Below are 18,198 nucleotides of genomic sequence, written 5' to 3'. Positions count from 1 at the left end.
CTGGGTTTCTTTTACTGCTTCCTGTGACAAGTCTGTTTTGAAGGAAGGACAGTCCAGCTTTTTAATATGTTAAATTTATTTTATTATTTTCTTCATTGTTCCAGTCTGAATGAAATATCTAATCTTTATTTTGAAAATAAAATTTAATATGCTTTGTTCCAAAATAACATTTTTTCCAGTCTATACAATCTTAGAACATTTGGAAAATACTACAGAGTTTTGTACAGGGGGAAAAAATGACCTCTTATCTGTGGACACACACCTTGTTTTTCCTTTTATAAAATTTGGATTACATTCAAAATACTGTTTCTCATGTATAATACTTTAACCTTAGCTATAGATTTTTATATGAAGATTAAAGTTATAGTTATCAAATCAAATGCTTAATAAAACTTTCCTAACTCTCTAGTTATGATTTCTTTTTTCTAAGACCACTGACCCACAGACAAAAATAACACTTAACACAATGCATATAAAGAACTCTGGGACTTCCCTGGTGTCGCAGTGGTTAAGAATCCACCTGCCAATGCAGGGAACACAGGTTCGATCCCTGGTCCGGGAAGATCTCACAGGCTGTGGAGCAACTAAGCCTGTGTGCCACAACTACAGAGCCTGTGCTCTAGAGCCTATGAGCCACAACTACTGAGTCCATGCGCCTAGAGCCCATGCTCTGCAACAAGAGAAGCCACTGTAGTGAGAAGCCCGTGCACCACAACAAAGAGTAGCCCATACTCGCCGCAGCTAGAGGAAGCCCGCGTGCAGCAATGAAGACCCAACACAGCCAATAAAAAATAAATAATTAATTAATTAAAAAAAACAACTCTTAATTGGACAAGATGAAGGCAGTGGGAGACGAAATTCTTTTTAGGGACAATTTTCATCATTTTTATCCCCCCGCCGCCCGCTTGCTTTCTGGCTGCACCGTGTGGCAAGGCTTGCGGGAGCTTAGTTCCCCGACTAGGGATTGACCTGGGCCACAGCAGTGAAAGCGCAGAGTCCTAACCACTGGACATCCAGGGAATTCCCTATTTACCTATTTTTTTTAGCTGACTACACGGCATGACAACCAAATGCAGGGTGTGAACTTTGATTAGATTCTGGATGGGCAGAGAAACAGCTACAAAGAATATTTTGGAGACAGGGAAATCTGAACATGGACAGAAGAGAAATGGTATTAAGAGAAAAAAGGAGAAATGAAGGGGAGAGATTAAGGCAGGAGGAGGCCGAGTGGAAAGACAGATGCCATGGATTCAGGGAGACAGACTCTCAAGTAAATGTTTGCACCAGCTCTGCCCTTCGCTTGGCCAGGGGCACCAGGTGGAACACTAGCCTCTCAAATCCTTACCACTTGTTCTTTCTACACAGGGAAATAGCTTACTGCCTTTCTGTCTTTTAATTCAAAGTATTTCTTTGAACTTCAGGTTTGCTTCTCACAGAAATCTTAAGACTCTACATGTAAGTGAGGAAAACACGTAGAATTTAGATATTTTTTAGACTTTGTTCAGTCTGCATAGTTATTTTGAAAATCTCCTTGCTGTTTGCAAGCTCCCTGACTACTTTATCTTTTATTCTTAAATGATAAGGGTAACCTGGTTCCCTTGCTGGGAAGTAGCATAGGGGGTAATATGCTACACTACAAGTAGTCTTGTACACGTAGTCTTGAAACTAAACTCAGCTTAAATAAGAGTTCTCTCCTTCCATCCATAACACCTCTTATGGCTTCAAATCCCCTATCCTTTCCAAGTTAAAAGTGCTAACGTTGCATTTTCTCTCTCTAAACAGGCTGCTTCCTTGGGATTACTGCAGTTTCCTATCCTTAATGCTTCTGTGGATGAAAACTGCCAGAACATAACATATAAGGTTGGCTATGTGTTGTGAAAGTGTCTTGTTTAAATACAAGTGCGAATGTGCTTGTGGGTTAAAGAAGCTTCTATTATACCTCAAGTAGTGATCTTCTTTAGACTAGAAATAAAAGTATGGGGTGAAACGTTAAACTGAGGATAAATCTGTTGCTATTGACGTTGGTTTTCCTGGTTAATAATTAATAATACTGTTCAGATATGCAGATTGCCATTTTTAATCCCTTTTGGGTTTTTTTGTCATTAAAATAATAGAAATATACGGCTGTGAGGCAATGGTTGACATTTCTCATCCTACATAACCTCCCCACAAACAGAAGAGCTCTCTCAAAATAGAATTCCTGAAGTTTTTAAAACAGAAATAATTTAGGGACTTCCCTGGTGGTCCAGTGGTTAAGACTCCGAGCTCCCAATGTAGGGGGGCTGGATTCCATCCCTGGTCAGGGAACTAGATCCCACATACTGCAACTAAAGCTCCCGCATGAGGTAAGAAGATCCTGCATACAGCAACAAAGACCCCACATGCTGCAACTAAGACCCAGTGCAGCTAGATAAACAAGTAAATAAATAAATATTTTATAAATAAATAAATAAAATCACATGCCTGTGCATTGATATGTTTTAAAAAAATAAATAAAAATAAAACAAGAATAATTTAAATGAGCAAAGTAATGAAAGTTTGAATTCCGTTGAGTGAACTCTTCTGTCTGGAGTGAAACTTTATTAACGCTGAGAACTCTTTTGAGAATACCAGCCCTTATTTATATTTCTTACTAGAAATATACAACAAGGAGGTGAGCTTTATATTCTGGTGTGTTGGATCTGAAATCTTCCCATATGATTAATACAATTTCCTCATTAAGTATATACTTGTTGCAAACAATTCAGACAAGAAAATAGTGATATTTACCTTCAATCCCATAACCCTAAAATAACTTACTGTTTATGCTGAGATGTACATCTGTCGAGGATTTTATTTTTACAAAGTTAAAAAATATGGAGTTTTATGTATATAATGTATATATAATATATATAGTTTTTTAATTGAAAACCTTTTTCATTTTACTATTTTCTTTTCTATTTAATATATTTTGGACATCATTACATGTCAATAAATATAGCTTTGTTATCATTTGTTTATCCAGTGACTTTTCGATAAACATTTTGATCATTTGCAGTTTCTCAGTCTTGCAAACAATCTGACTCAGCATCTCTGTGCATCTCTACATACATCTGCATTTATCTCCTTAGCACACATTTTTGAAAATGTTGGTACATATTGTTACATGTTTTCCAGAAAGTCTATACCAGCTTACACTTCCACTAACAATGTATGGAAATAATCTATTGCCCTATATTCTTACCAAAAAATTTATCTTTTTCAAAAAATCTTTTTAAATTACTTCTTTTAAATCATCACCAATCTGGTAAAAATAGTTTTCAGTGGTTGAGTTCATAGGGCAGTGAAGATTGAGCTTTTCTTTTCTGTTAGCCTATGAAAAGGCTACTGTGTAATTGTTTTTTTGTTTGTTTTTAGGCTTCTCATAACATTGGGATAGCAATGGATACAGAGCAGGGCTTGATTGTACCTAATGTGAAAAATATTCAGATCCGCTCCATATTTGAGATTGCCACTGAATTGAACCGCCTTCAGAAATTAGGCTCTGCAGGTCAGCTCAGCACCACCGACCTTACAGGAGGAACCTTTACTCTTTCCAACATTGGATCAGTGAGTAACAGTAATGTTCAAGTTCATAAACCATAACTTAGGATTTCTGATCCTAGGCTCAGTTGAAAACATAAATTTTTCATTTGCCATCTGTTCCTCAAAAGCTTAATTTTTCTACTCTTTTTTTCTCTCTAAGATTGGTGGTACCTATGCCAAACCAGTGATATTGCCACCTGAAGTGGCAATTGGGGCCCTGGGAGCAATTCAGGTATGTTTGTTAAATAGTTGAGTACCTCAGGGCTCAGTTCTGGCCCTTTTCTTTATCTGATCTAGTCTCATGGCTTTCGATACCATGTATATGCTGATGGTTTCCAGGTTTATATCTCCAGACCAGAGCAGACCTCTCCTTTGAACCCCAAACTCGTAGCTCCTGCTTGGAAGTCCAGTTAGGCATCTCCAATCTTCTGCTCCTTCCCTCACCACCCGACCCTCACACCTGCTCCTCCTGAAGTCTTCCCCTTTCAGTGACTGTCCATTCTGTTCAGAAACCACCAATAGCCTCTCACCTCACTCCAAATCAAAGGCAGAATAGCTGCCATGGCCTACATGGCCCTACGCCGCTGCCACTCAGTGTGACTGGGTGCCACGTCGGGCCGTGACTAGTGTCCGGGTTGTGAGGAGATGACTACAGAAAGGGAGAGTAGGGCTTAGAAACTTTCCTTGCCCTTTGACAGGGTGATTTTATGTCTGTTGAACCTAACAGTAAGAAGTGGGTCTTGTATTTTGTGTATCTTTTTATATCATTATTTTAGTCATTCACTTTTGATACATTTTTTAAAAATAGCCTGCAATGAATTAGATTTTTTTTTTAATCTGTTTTTTAAAAAATCAGACAGACTGGGAAGCATTGCTCTTGTCTTAGTGGCATGCCCCACCTTCAACCTGCTCTTTCTGTGACCTCATCTCCCGCCTCTCACCCCAGCCCCTCCACTGCAGCCTCCCTGCCAACTTTGCTGGTCCTCCAACACTCCAGCCACACTGCCCCTCTGTCTTCCTCCAGGTGTCCATATGGCTTGCTTCCTCACAGCCTTCAGTGAGGACACCTTCTTGGTGAGGCTTTCCCTGCCCACTTGTCCAAAAAAAAATGCAGCCTCTCCCCTATTTCTACCTCCTGTGTACATTCTCTATCTCCGTCCCAAAGTGCTTTATTTTCTCATTTTTACTTTTCACTATCTAACACACTATATTTATTTTACTTATCTTAATCTTCAGTCTCTCCCCATTTAAATGTTAGCTCCAAGAGTCTAAGGATTGTTATTTGTTTTGTTCATTGCTTTATCCCCAGAATCTAGAAGAGTACCTGGTACATGGTAGATCCTCAACAAATAGCTGTTAAATAATTGAAATCTGAAATGAAATTTACTGTACATACAGAAATTATGCAGGGGTCAGGAAATATCTTGGGGAAACTCTGAAAGCTTGAAGCACATACTCAGAAAGATGGGAAAAGTAGTAGTTAGCATTTTCAAAAGTCATTTGGGATGCCCATTTCTTCTCTATTACAGGGAGGGGGATTTGCCTAATCCCTCACCACTGCTGTTGCTAGAGCTTGCTTTGAGCACGTGAAGGCTGACTCTTTGTTCTTTTCCTTATTTGTAGGCCCTTCCCCGATTTAATGAGAAAGGGGAAGTATATAAAGCCCAGATAATGAATGTGAGCTGGTCAGCTGATCACAGAATTATTGATGGCGCTACAGTGGCACGCTTCTCCAATTTATGGAAGTCCTACTTAGGAAACCCAGCTTTTATGCTACTAGATCTGAAATGAAGATTGATAAGACATCCTTGAGCTTTCTGAGCTTTCAAAGAAAATGTAGAGCCCAGCTGTGCCGCACATGTTCCTCAGTGCAGTTTGTATTGTAAATGATTTGTAATGTACGATTACGGTTCTGAGACACAATATGTATCACAATTCTGTTCAAGTTTTTACTGGAAAGGAATAATGGTATAATAGGTCTCCTGGGCTGTCACATTTTATAGGTTACAGTACGACTTCTTAATATGGGGTTGAAGTCTTTGCGTCAATGGATTGAAACTGGCAGGAACAACGAAATGAATATTACCAAAAGACAGGAAGCCATATACAGTATTTGCCCTGTTTTTTTGCTTTCTTTCTTTTTTTTTTTAAACTAACTCTTAGTGAAACTTTTCAATTGTATTTAGTTGGGAAAAGGAATTTATATGCCAAGATATTTTCTATTTCCCCACAATAATGCAAATTCTTGTATAAAATAAGTGCAATTATGTTTACCTTTTAAGATATCTAGGAGTGTGTTGCTCTGTAGAGATTATCATCTGTAAATGTCTCATTTGTATAAATTAATATCTTTTAAAAGGGAAAATTATAAGCTAATCGTTAAAAATGCTCAATTATAATTTTATAACCAGTAAGGCCATTAAAAACATTTGTTTAAAGTGGAAATACTTTTAGAATTTGGTAGTGTTTTAGTGTTTTATCAGGAAAAACTTCACCTTTACAACCTTGCTTCAATGGAAGGAAGGTACTTTAAATGTAGCAGCCACTGACATTGTCTTACATTCAGAAGTCCATTGCCTTTTAACATTTTTTTTTTTTTTACTTTCTTAGTCTTCATCTGAAAAACAAGATAGATTAAGAAGTTAGGGTCTATTCCATTCTCCATATCCTGAGAAGCAATATGAATAAGGGAAGAGAGAAGACTAATGGGTAATTATGGACATTAAAATAATGTTTTGCACAGAAATAAAGGTATCCTCACGATCATTTTGTTAGAGGCCCATTTAAATCAGAAATTCAGATTGTTTCTAACATTGTCTAATTGAATACTGTATGTTCAAGTGAAGTTTTGTGACAGAAAAGGTTATTTTAATGTCTACTAGGTTTTTTCCAAAATGGAAAAGATGTATAAGTCAGAAAATAATGGATCTAATGAATGTTATTCTTTTTAAAATTCAGATAATATGAAGAGTTGCAAAGAAAATGAAATCAACCATAATCCTACCACTATTAACATTTTGATCAAGGTATCTGTATACATAGCTTATCTTTTTACGAAAATGAGATTGTGCTGTATCTACAATTTTACAATTTGATTTTTTTAATTTAACATTGAGTCAATAAACAGTTCTACATTATGATACTTTTAAATGGCTGTGTTTGCATTTATTATACATCTAAATATTAAACATCTATTGTATACTAAGTGTGGTGCTATTCTATTGTTTGCATTTATTATACATCTAAATATTAAACATCTACTGTATACTGTGTGGTGCTAAGCAGTGGATACACACTATTCTATTGTTTGCATTTATTTATTTATTTTTGTTTGTTTTTTTGGCACATGGGCTTAGTTGCTCCGTGGCATGTGGGATCTTCCTGGAGCAGGGATCAAACCTGTGTCCCCTGCATTGGCAGGCGGATTCTTAACCACTGCGCCAGCTAGGAAGCCCTGTTTGCATTTATTATACATCTAAATATTAAACATCTGCTGTATACTAAGTGTGGTGCTAAGCAGTGGGTACACAGTGCCCGTCCTCTGGTTCCTCCCATCATTGGGCTTACAGTCAAGGTGGGGGAGACAGATATTTAATAATCATAAAAATAAGAGCATAATTAACTGCTCAGTAGGAGAAAACAAGGTGGTATGAGAGCATCTAATAGAGGTTACTGATCCTATCTGGGAAGACCAGCAGAGCATGTACCATAATTTAATCAATTCCCTATTGATGGCATTTACAGAATTTTAAGTGAAGAATGACATGATCAGTAAAAATTTCCCCTTCACTTAAGGAATGTGAAAACTAGGAGAACAGGAGTTTTGAAATGAGTATGTAGTATGTTCCCCTAAAAGTCCAACATCATTGGCTCAGAATAAACCCATGAGCTACCTGTTCTACCCCAGATCCCTGCCATTACCACCTTCTCTTTTGTCTCATCTTTTGAGAATTCAGCAAAGGATTTCCTTTCCATTGCGTGTGGGACCTTTAAGATAAGAGGATCCCCTGGAAGGGACGAGGGGGCCAGAAGCACAGCCCCGGTAGCATTGCTGATCCACAGGGCTCCATGCGTCGTAGAGGGGAGGTGTTTAGAACAAGGCCTTAGCCATACCCCTAAAGGTTGAAATTAAAGGGAAGAAGCCAGAAAATTCAAGTTCTTCACTAGAATGTCTGGAGGTTGGAAGGTACTATATGTCCAAGGGGGAGAAGCCAAAGTTATTGGACCCAAATTATTGTTGGAAGTGCCCAACAAGAAAACCAAGGTTCCATTTATTATGTAGTGCATTCCTCTGATTCTGAAAAGGAAGCACAACAGGGAAGGAAGTTTGAAGGGCAGAAGCCAGATTGGTATTAATTTCCATTTTAGAGATCAAAATGTACCAAATCTTAAAACATTCCAAGAAGTGGTTATGTAGGGAAGAGGGAGCCCACCGGCCTGTTCCAACATTTCCCGTGGCTTCCAATCAAAGTGGGTCCCAAAGATAACTTAATGGCTTTCTTGGCTGATTTCTAAGTAAACTACGATTTGAGAAAGATGATGGCACTACCCTGCAGTACCAGAAGTACAAAACTTCCCTTGAAGTCTTCAGACTTATTTAACATTCCCACTGTAATTGATAAATGGGTTCATTCTGCACATATTTATTACTGAATATGTATTCAGTTCCAGGCCCTGGGACAGACATTGTGGATAAAGATGAAGAAGACAGATGCAGTTTCTGCCCTCACAGCGAGAGCTCTGGCTGGCGATTAAAGCCCTCATCAAAGTGGGTCTGAGCCAATAACACGGAGAAGAGCCTCTAGAGTTGAGTTGTATTTCCAGTCAGTTCTTAATGGTGGTTTTGCTCCTTCCCTAGAAACTGTCTTTTCTCACTGAGGTTGGATCATTGTGTCCCCTTAACACACTAGCCCTGCCTCATCAATCCTGCCTCACAAACCATACACGTAATAGTAAGATAGACTCTATCCTTAGGCCACACAGACACAGGCCATGCAAGCTCGTCGAAAGGTTATGGTTTGGGTGTTGCTTTTCATGAGGCAAGCAACACAGGGGACACCTACAGGACCCCAGACGTTTAGGGAGCAATATGTGAGGGCTGTACCATCTCAGCATAGTATTTTCAGAGCACATAAAAGAGCTTCTAATTAAACTACCATCAATGAGTCATCTAGCCTCCATGCTCATGAACTAGTGCTAGAGAGGAAAACATTGGGTAAAATTTGAGACAATAATTTTAATAGTGTCAGGCACCATCAATGCTTTACATGTATTAATTCGTTTCATCTCTCCAGCAACACTGAGTTAGGTGCAATGATTATCCCTGTATGAAAGATGAGGAAACAGAGTTTAAGTACTCAGATGCACGTGGATTAACAGACTCTAAAGAAGTGTAGGCAAACTAAACTAGTTTATCTCACTTTGTGTTTCAAATGCCAGGATTGTCCATGATTTTATGCTGTTTGAGGAATTGGTATTGGGCTAAAAGGAAGAGAGTTTTTGTTTGTCTTAGAGGTCTCAGCAGTTTGAAATGCTCCGAGGGCCCTGTGTTCTCTAGGCACTGAGAGGAAGGGGTTTTGGTGTTATGAATTCTCTGCAGCAGTAGTTTATGAAAGCAACATGACGTCACTTCACCTCAGAACAGGATCTACCAACATCATCCTGTTCTCTTATTGAGCCAGCCTTTACACACCAGAACCAGACTGTAGAAGAGCCAGCCATTGGGGATTCTCAGACTACAGGATGCTTCCTTTATGAATGAGAGTGACAGCTGAAGCTGCCTGCAGTGGCATCCCAGTTGTTCCTGGTGGCCTACAGCAAAGCATGAGGATGCTATCACGTGCTTTGAGAGATGATCAAAGGAAAATCCCAAGGCTTGCAGAGGAAAGGATCGGGGCCTCGGTCCTTGCAGACAGTGCCTTATCCCCCCCAGGTACAAGCACTCAAAAACTAGAAAGAGGTAAGCACAGGATTTGGGTTTTAGAAGATACTCTTATGCTCTTTGCTGTCCTAGGCTCCCATCACAATGAATTAGTCCCCATTCCCTGAAAACAACATGCAGTTTATTTCACGTTTCCATGCCTTTGTTTGGCTTGTTTCTCCACCCTGGTCTCCACCAGAAGAAAATCCAAAATAAAAGTCACTTCCTCTTTTAGACCTCCTCTGACTGCACCTCCCTACGTTTGAATCAATATTTATTTTCCTCTCTCTCTCTCTCCTGCTTTGTCCATGGCTCCGACAGGACTCATGCAGTGATATAGCTGGATGAGTATGTCTGCCTTCACTGCTGGCCAGTGAACCCTCTCAGTAGCCCCAGCTCAGTTGCCTGGTACTCAATATGTGCTGGTTGACTTAAAAAGAAATCTGTGCCCTGGATCTGATCATATTTTTTTATGAAGTCCTAACGTAGCATGAAGCATTGCCAATGACACAGAAGAGTATAGCGTGAAGTAACCGTGGCTATGACGCAGCTCTTGTATCTGTGGAATGACTCTGAATGGCTATGCTTGCTACAGGGAAAAGTATCTAGAGGAAAAGGAGTCTGTTCAAACCTCTTTACAATTGGTAAGACATTCATTTTAAATTTTTGACAAAGGACAGTTATACTTGCTATGTGTTGTATGTCTATGTCATAGCTCATTGTGATTCCTCAGCTAATCAGAATGTTTATTACAAATGATTCATTTATGCCACTACACCATGTGATTAAACAATGTGATGATTTATCTGAGGCTAAGCAGGAAACAGCACAGCCCAAATTCTCCAACATTATTTACATGGGAAAACATTACACACGTTACAGGTGCATTTACTATGCCAAAAAAGTAGAAACTACCTAATTTATTGACTTCCTGATTTATTGATCTATGCCCTGCCACTTTCAGAAAGAATTTAAGAAGGCAACTGTGTCCACGGTCACATTCACCACACTTGAAAGCATGATTGTCATTGTTGTGTTGTCATTTACAGCTACCTTTACGTGACATTGTAAGTTAAGCATCTTAATACATTACTTTAATCCTCACAACAACCTTACATCACGTCATTCTTTCACTTTAATGATGAGGAAGCAAAGTCTCAGAGAGAATAGCTTGCTCCTGTCTCCACAGTAAGTGGCAGAGAGGGGAAACACAAGCAGACCTGTCTTCAAAATCAACCTCTTTTTTTTTCCTTCGAGTTTTATTCAGATAACGATTTGACTTATACACACCATGCAACGATTACCACCGTAAGTTTAATGAATACCCCTCATCTAGCAAAGGCAGCCTCTTCAGTGCTGCGTTATACTCCCACCCAAGCCAGTGTGATTGATGCTGTGCAGTAGAGTCTCTCCCAGTTCCCTAGATTTGTATTTAAGCCAAGTTGCTCCATTAAATTGGCTGTTTTCTGGACTACAAAGGACAAGGGAAAATGGAAGAAAGTCTTCTGTGGGTGTCAATTATGCTAGAAAAAAATGTCCTGTAATTTTACTCTAACATTGATGGTATAGAGCAACCTGACACCAGGTCATGAGTAGGCTGCAGTGCCCTATTTAGCTACAAAAAGGAAGGGAGGAAACCCATGTTACTGAGTGTTCACTGTGCACCAGGAACCATGCTCAACTCTATCTGTGCCTCAATCTTCGTAACAGTACTTCACAGTAAATATATCAGTTAGTACTGGGTTTGGCTATACCTAAGAGGGACCCAAACAAATGGTGGCTTAAGCAACAAGAAAATCTCTCTCCTCTAAGTATCCTTACCTGGAATGATGTCTCTGCCCCATTAAGTCCTCATAGACCCAGGCTCCTTCCAGCTTTCTGTTCTGCCATCTCTTTATGTCACATCTGTCCCCAATTGTACAGAACAGGTACTTCAGCCATCAAATCGACATTCCACACAGCAGAATGGAGGGAAAGGGGGACGTTGTCTCTTAAGCTAGATTCCTGGAAGCGCCTTTGGACACCATCCCTTACATTGCATTGACTATTAGTCACACAGCCACACCTAGCTGCAAGGGAGGCTGGGAAATGAGAGGCCTTGTGCTTAGCTAAGTATTTTGTTACTATGGGTGAAGAAAATGGATATTAGGGGACAATTGCCAGTCTCTGCCATAGAAGATATTTTCTCCATTTCAGGTTAGAGAAGACTACAAAATATAAAACAATGTCATACAGCCATTAAACTGCAAGCTGGGACTCAACCCAGGTAAGTCTACTTGCTACTGCATTGTATTAATCTCTTAAACAACACAACTGCTCTGGCTTAAATTAATCAACAACAGAGAGTAATAGCTGGGTTGAGACATTATCAAGTGAAATGCCCAAATTTTACTTTATCCACCTTTAGGTCTTCTCTAAGCTTTCTCATCAATTGAGAAGGCAGAATTTTATTTTTATTGTTTTCTTTTTTCTACCCTTGCCTTCTGTGGGAATATCATAAGTACCACTGCCTAAAGAGGTCAAGAATTTGAGAGAGGTTAAATTGCAGGGACTATCTGTTGTCTTACATTGTTTTAATTTCTTTCCTCTTCAGCCTGAAACTGTACTTTTAAAGTGTGACAATCAGGATTCTTTCCATTATAAGTGACAAAAGCCTAATTCTTTTTTTTTTCTTCAATATTTATTTACTTATTTGGTTCCACTGGATCTTAGTTGTAGCAGGCGGGCTCCTCAGTTGTGGCATGTGGGCTCCTTAGTTGTGGCTCCAGGGCTCCTTAGTTGTGGCATGTGAACTCTTAGTTGCAGCAGGCATGTGGGATCTAGTTCCCTGACCAGGGATTGAACCTGGGCCCCCTGCATTGGGAGTGCAGAGTCTAGCCACTGCGCCACCAGGAAAGTTCCCAAAAGCCTAATTCCTACTGGATTATACCACAAAGGGAACTTGGTTAATATAACTGAAATGTTCAGGGGTATCATTTTCAAGTATGGCTGGATCCAGAAGCTTAATATAATCAAGACAGGTGTTTCTCTCTCTCTCCCCCACCTCAAATCTTTTTTCTTTTGTGTTGACTTCATTCTCAGGCAGACTTCCCACCATGGTGACAAAAATGCCTACCAGAACCCAGGCTTATATTCCTCAGAATGTTTCCAGCCAAAATCCCAAGGAGCGTTTTGATTGTCCTGGCTTGGTTCACATACCCATCAATGTGGGCAGGAGACTACAATACTCTGACCAGCCAACCTTGAACCTTATGGTTATCTTTTAATCTGGGAATTAGTCAGCCCATTCAATCACATGGACCAAGAATGGGGATCTGGTAGAACTTCTGGGCAGATTAAACAAAACAAAACAAAACAACAAAAAATCAGTTACATAAAGTGAGACATTCCCTTCCCTCCCCACCTCACATTAAATTATGAGTGTTTTCTAAGAGAGTTTTTTTAAGAACGTGAGTAGGGAGGCAGCTGAGGGAAATGGAGCAGGGAGTGGGAGGCAAATACAGGAGATAATATTAAATTGTATGGCTGTTTTTTAAAATATAACATTTCAGTCATATTAACCAAGTTCCCTTTGTAGTATAACCTAATAAGAATTAAGCTTTTGTCACTTACAACTGAAAGAATCAAGAGTTTTACAATTTCCGTGACAGAGATTATTTGTATTTGATTCCTAGTTTTAATTCAATGTTAAAGAAAAGTAATTTCACTCTCCAACTTCAAATGTTGTAATGTTGACAATTCAATGGATGTTATGATATACTAGCTTCAATGTCTTCTATTCATCTAACCTTTCTTAAAATTTTTGCATGCTCATCTATTCACTAGCTTTGATATTTTACTCTTATACTGCCACATTAAGTATTTAGAAGAAGTCTTAGTTACATTTTCAAAGTTCACTTCTACGGTCAAACAGAAGATTAGCAGAACCCCACGGCTTGACATACAGATGTTTATCCAGTGAAAAAGAAGACACATGTTTGAATTTACCTGACATTCTACAAGAGTTCTGAGTCACCAGGTTAGTCTGAAACAGATCTCTTCCAGTTTCTACAGCAAATGCCCCAGCCCCTCTTCCTGGTGCCTGTTCTAAGTCTTTTCTGATAATTTTAAGCACCTGCACAAAAATCTCCCAGCCCTGTCATATTAAGCAGATAACGTCACCGTCTGTGTTCAGAGAAGACAAGGTGATTCAACCTGGGGATCTTTAAATTTTATTTATTTATTATTTTTTTGGGGGTACACCAAGTTCAATCAACTGTTTTTATACACATATCCCCGCAAACTGGGGATCTTTAATTTCACTCCTTTCACCTTAAAATCTCTATATTCTCACACTTTCTCCCTTTGTTTATCTTTCTAAGGAATACAAAGTTCTCCATCAGCAAAATCCAAACGTTCTCCCCTCTATTTTAAATTCTATCACTTTCTCCTGACCCTTGCTCCACATTTAATCCCATTGTCCTAATTCGATCATTCAGCATCTTCCTCACACCCAGAGCTAGTTAAGATTCCCTCGGCACACTAAGGTTAATTTCCAGTTCTTCATGGCGAAGTTATTGGAGACTCAGAGCTCTCTAAATTAAAAAAATTTTACTGTTGATAAATGTGGAAGTTTAACATTGAATATCCTAGAGCCATTTCCTTTTCCTTCTGGGCACACAGTTAAATATTTACAGCTTAGCCTGCAGTTAGGTAGGGCCAAGTGATTTATTTCTAGCCATTAGCATATGGGTAGAGGTGATGTAGGCCATTTCCAGATGCGGCCCATTAAACCTCCCAGTAACGCCTTCACACTCTCTCCTTCCTCTCCACAACCGAGAAGCCTACGTGTTAGAGATGGCAGCCACACAAGGTGGGGGACACCAGTGTTTCCAAAGGACGAGGTGGAGCAAAGCCCCCACATCCTGTATCCTAGCACTGATTGGTTTGAATGTAATGCAGGTGAAAAATAAACTTTTGTTGTATTAAGACACTTATTTTGAAACTAATCTCAAAATAATACCCTGTCTAAGCTGTCCAGTGCAATACCTACTAGCCAAATGTGACTATTTAAATTTAAATTTTAATTGTTGTGGCTATTGCACAATTGAAATGTGGCTAGTGTTACTGAGAAACTGATTTTAATTTAATTTTAATAAACAAATTTAAATAGGCACATGTGGCTAGTTGCTACCATATTGGATATTGCAGATACAGAATATATCCATCATCACAGAAAATTCTGCTGGATAATGCTGCCCTAAATAATAAACATATAGAGAAAACTGTTCTTATTTTTAAAGTAATCTTGGCCCCAAAAAAAAACGAACAGAAAAACCTCCCTACCTCTTTAATGGCTAATTTCCATCTGCCTAAAAGAAGACTGAAAACACTCCTTTTTCATATTGTCACCTCTACCTACCACTGCATGGACAAGCTTCTCATCCTGCTCTTTCCTGCCTTTGTCTAACTTGAGTTCAATTAGAATTGAATGGGTGGTCTTGAACTCCTCGAAGCCTGGCTTCCTTGCCCACCACTCACCTGTGTGCTTGGCAAAAGGTCTGGCCACATCTCTCTCCCAAATGTCTCCTAAATAGTTCTCTCTGGGTGCATCTCTCTTCTAAGCTCCTTTTCACTCTTTAGCAACTCAAGGTCACCCCACGTTTCTGTGGCATCTCATCAGGCAGACCAGGTCAATTCTGAACTATTTATGCCAAACCAGAGGTGGGTCATGTTACCATTGTTATCCCTTCAAAATAACCACAGGCTTTTTTTATGTGACAGAAGACATTACCATTTAGGTGAACACTGAAGGTATCGTGAACCGTTGATGTTTGCAAGCTTAGAATTAAAAAGAAATTCATCAGGAGGCAGTCCTGTACTGAGCCGAAGGGCTCTAACCACAAGTTAATTCATATGCGAGTCAGAGCCCTGTGAGAGAACTCTAGTCCAGCTTGCTAAAACTGAGCAGAAGAATTTGGAGACTGTCCAGAGGAGAGCCACAAAAACAACCGAAGCGTGACAGGGATAATTGCAGTTCTGTTAGAAAGGCCATCTATATCAGGCTTTTACCAAGTACCATGCGGAATGTTACAACGCAAAGCATGGGGGACAGCTGTTGTGGGTCTTAGCAAGAGACAGGACAGAAGAAATGAGAACAGGTGGGAGATCAAAAATTCAGGTTTGACCCGGGGGGCACGTCAGGACCGTTAAAGATGGGCTCACCTTCACCTGAGCTGAGGCGGGTGCAGCCTCCTCCCACAGGCAGCACACTGCCCCCAGCCACCCACATTCCCAGGGGAGCCCTCAGGCAGGGTTCAACTTGCAATAAACTATTTGACTCCAAGTTTGCTGCAAGAAGCTCCTAAATATGTGGTAGATCTAAAAATATGGTGAAAAGGAAAGTAAAGAAATAAAGTTACAAAGCCTGTACGGAGTGCAATTATCTGGAAAAAACTAGCAATTTAATTTCCTTGAAAAATGCAACCAGAGTTCAGACTGCAGTAACCAAGGCAAGTTAACTAAGTGGATGGCCCGTCTAGTTAAGTAACTGGAAACAGCAGAAATGAATATAAATCCGAACATGACCAACAATTTCAAACATTAGATATTCAAATGTGACGGAGAGGAATCGACGGGCTAAGCCGTCACACTAACAACTCTGCAAACCAAAGGCCTCAGCAATTGCACCAGAGCCTGGCCTTAGTCCTATTGTGTTTCTGGCACAAGATTAGAAGGGCCCCGTTGGTTCAAATGTTGCTTGGACGGAGCAGGACAAATTGTCAGAGAGATGGCGTAGTTTTTTAAAACCGCCACTGTCATTTACTGCACTAGTTTCCCAAATAAGTTTGTGAATATTAAAAATATTGACATACAAATTCAATGCATTCCAATTTCAATAAAATGGTATTATTTCCATAAGATGTTTCTTTTCAGTTTGTAATACTTTCTAAACACAATAAAAATTCTCATAGCTTCTATCTTTACCAGCTATTAAAGGATCTGCATGGTATTTATGGACATATGAAAAATAACTTTTGTAGTTGCCCAAAAGTGTGTCTTAAAAGTGGGATCAATATCCTAGAAACAAAGTATTATGTAATTCTTACAAAATTATCCAGTGAAAGTTTAAAATTTAGTGTAAATTTTATTTTTATAGAACTAAAAAGTAGTACATAAAAATAAAAGCAGAAGGCACCTATTTTTTCAATTTGTTATGAGGTAAAAATATCTCATCCAATGTATAGGAAGCCAGTGCAATTTTTGTGTCAATATTTGGTGGGTATGGAAGGGGTATTGTTTTTTCTTTCGTTTTGTTTTTTCTTTCGAAGCGAGACTATAATGGCTTTTATTCTGTGTTCATCTGATTTTAGGTTTAAGTTGACCATGGAATTTGCATAATATTGACTACTACTGCTTAGGTTCTATATTTCATGTGAGAACTATCTTTACATAAGAAAAATAGTTTAAGGGCAAAAGCATGGTAACCATTCATAAGAGAAATTTTGTTTTATTCACTTGTATTTTGTTGGCTGAATAACGTATTTGTTACTTAGACTCACAGTATACTTTTCACAAATGAAGATTAAATCATTTCCATGACCTTCTAATTTTTGGCCCATTCCCAGTAGGCTATAGGATAAATGGTTTTCATGTGATATTTTCTTGTGTCTCCACCGTTGATTGGTTTCGGGAAATGACGTGTGTGCATGTGTGTGTATATATCAAAAATGACAACCAGCATAAAAATCTCAAGGTCAGAAGTACATTCTAAGTACATTCCTGGTGAAATACATTAACCTTTTATTATAAAACATATTTAATAATAGGGAAAATGGGAATAATTAGCATTTAAAATGAAATACTCAGCCATTTTAGTAACTTCAATATTAAAGTTATTAAAATATTGCAACTCTGTGGAGTAATGTGGCAGAAGTCATGTGAGACTGGCTGGAACCTGAGAGCTGGAGCTCCAGGGGAAAGACATTTGGTGCCTAATGGTATTTCCTACCATCTCCTGAGGAAATAGCTCTGTTTCATCAAAGTGAAACAAGTTAGTATGTAGCTCTATCTTTCTAATATAAGTATCAAAATACGCAGAAGAGCAAACTCCCAAATATTTGGCAAGTATGTGGTCTGTTATTTAGGACCTTGGGTACACACACACACACACACATTCACCCAACCTTTTTTACTGGAACATATCCACATTAAAGAATATCAGTGTTCCAGAAAGTCCTAGAGCTGAACAAATCCGTTTTTAAAGTATTCTTGTTTGTCTTTCAAATATTTGCAAGATAGAATTTTTAACATTGAAAAATTATTGATCTGATAAATGAGGAGTCTCACATATTTATTTTTCTTCGTTCTCTAGAGTTATATGGTGTTTCTGCTTCAAAGCTTTGAATTCTGACAAATTGCTAATAGTTTACTTGTTTTGTTAAAGGACTCCAGAGAGTCATAAATAGAGCATTATAGATCAAAATCTCAAGGTAATACACTCTTATTTTCATTTTTCCCTGTGTTCTATTATTTCTCTTGTTCTTATATGAATGAATGGGTCACACAAAATAGATGTTTGTATGCTTGATGTGATTACTTACAGTAGTGTAGTCTTGTCAGAATTTCTGAGAAGTTTGACGAAACAACGATTAATCCTATTGTTTTATTATCCTTTGTAAAAGAAACACTGTAGGTTTCATAAAATTAATTTTTAAAAAAACAGGGTAATTATC

The 18,198-nt window shown here is 38.7% G+C and overlaps 1 protein-coding gene across 5 annotated transcripts in view; it reads left to right on the top strand.

Annotated features, from left to right (window-relative positions):
* DBT (dihydrolipoamide branched chain transacylase E2) overlaps positions 1–6,710 on the top strand; it is a 34,643-nt gene extending 27,933 nt beyond the window's left edge. For 2 of the 5 annotated variants that reach the window (XM_057734666.1, XM_057737045.1), the window contains 4 exons: positions 1,783–1,860; positions 3,397–3,588; positions 3,725–3,796; positions 5,188–6,710. In XM_057734666.1, coding sequence (XP_057590649.1) covers positions 1,783–1,860; positions 3,397–3,588; positions 3,725–3,796; positions 5,188–5,355 — 510 coding nt within the window. In that variant the 3' untranslated portion in view covers positions 5,356–6,710. The remainder of the gene's footprint in view (positions 1–1,782; positions 1,861–3,396; positions 3,589–3,724; positions 3,797–5,187) is intronic. The other 3 variants (XR_009053973.1, XR_009053789.1, XM_057735943.1) reach the window with 3 other exon arrangements.
* The last annotated feature ends 11,488 nt before the right edge of the window (positions 6,711–18,198 follow it).

Source organism: Hippopotamus amphibius, chromosome 1 (assembly GCF_030028045.1).
Source record: "Hippopotamus amphibius kiboko isolate mHipAmp2 chromosome 1, mHipAmp2.hap2, whole genome shotgun sequence".
Classification (NCBI taxonomy): Eukaryota; Metazoa; Chordata; class Mammalia; order Artiodactyla; family Hippopotamidae; genus Hippopotamus; species Hippopotamus amphibius.
The sequence above is the reverse complement of the archived record's forward strand: the minus strand, read 5'-3'. Positions and strand labels throughout refer to the sequence as shown.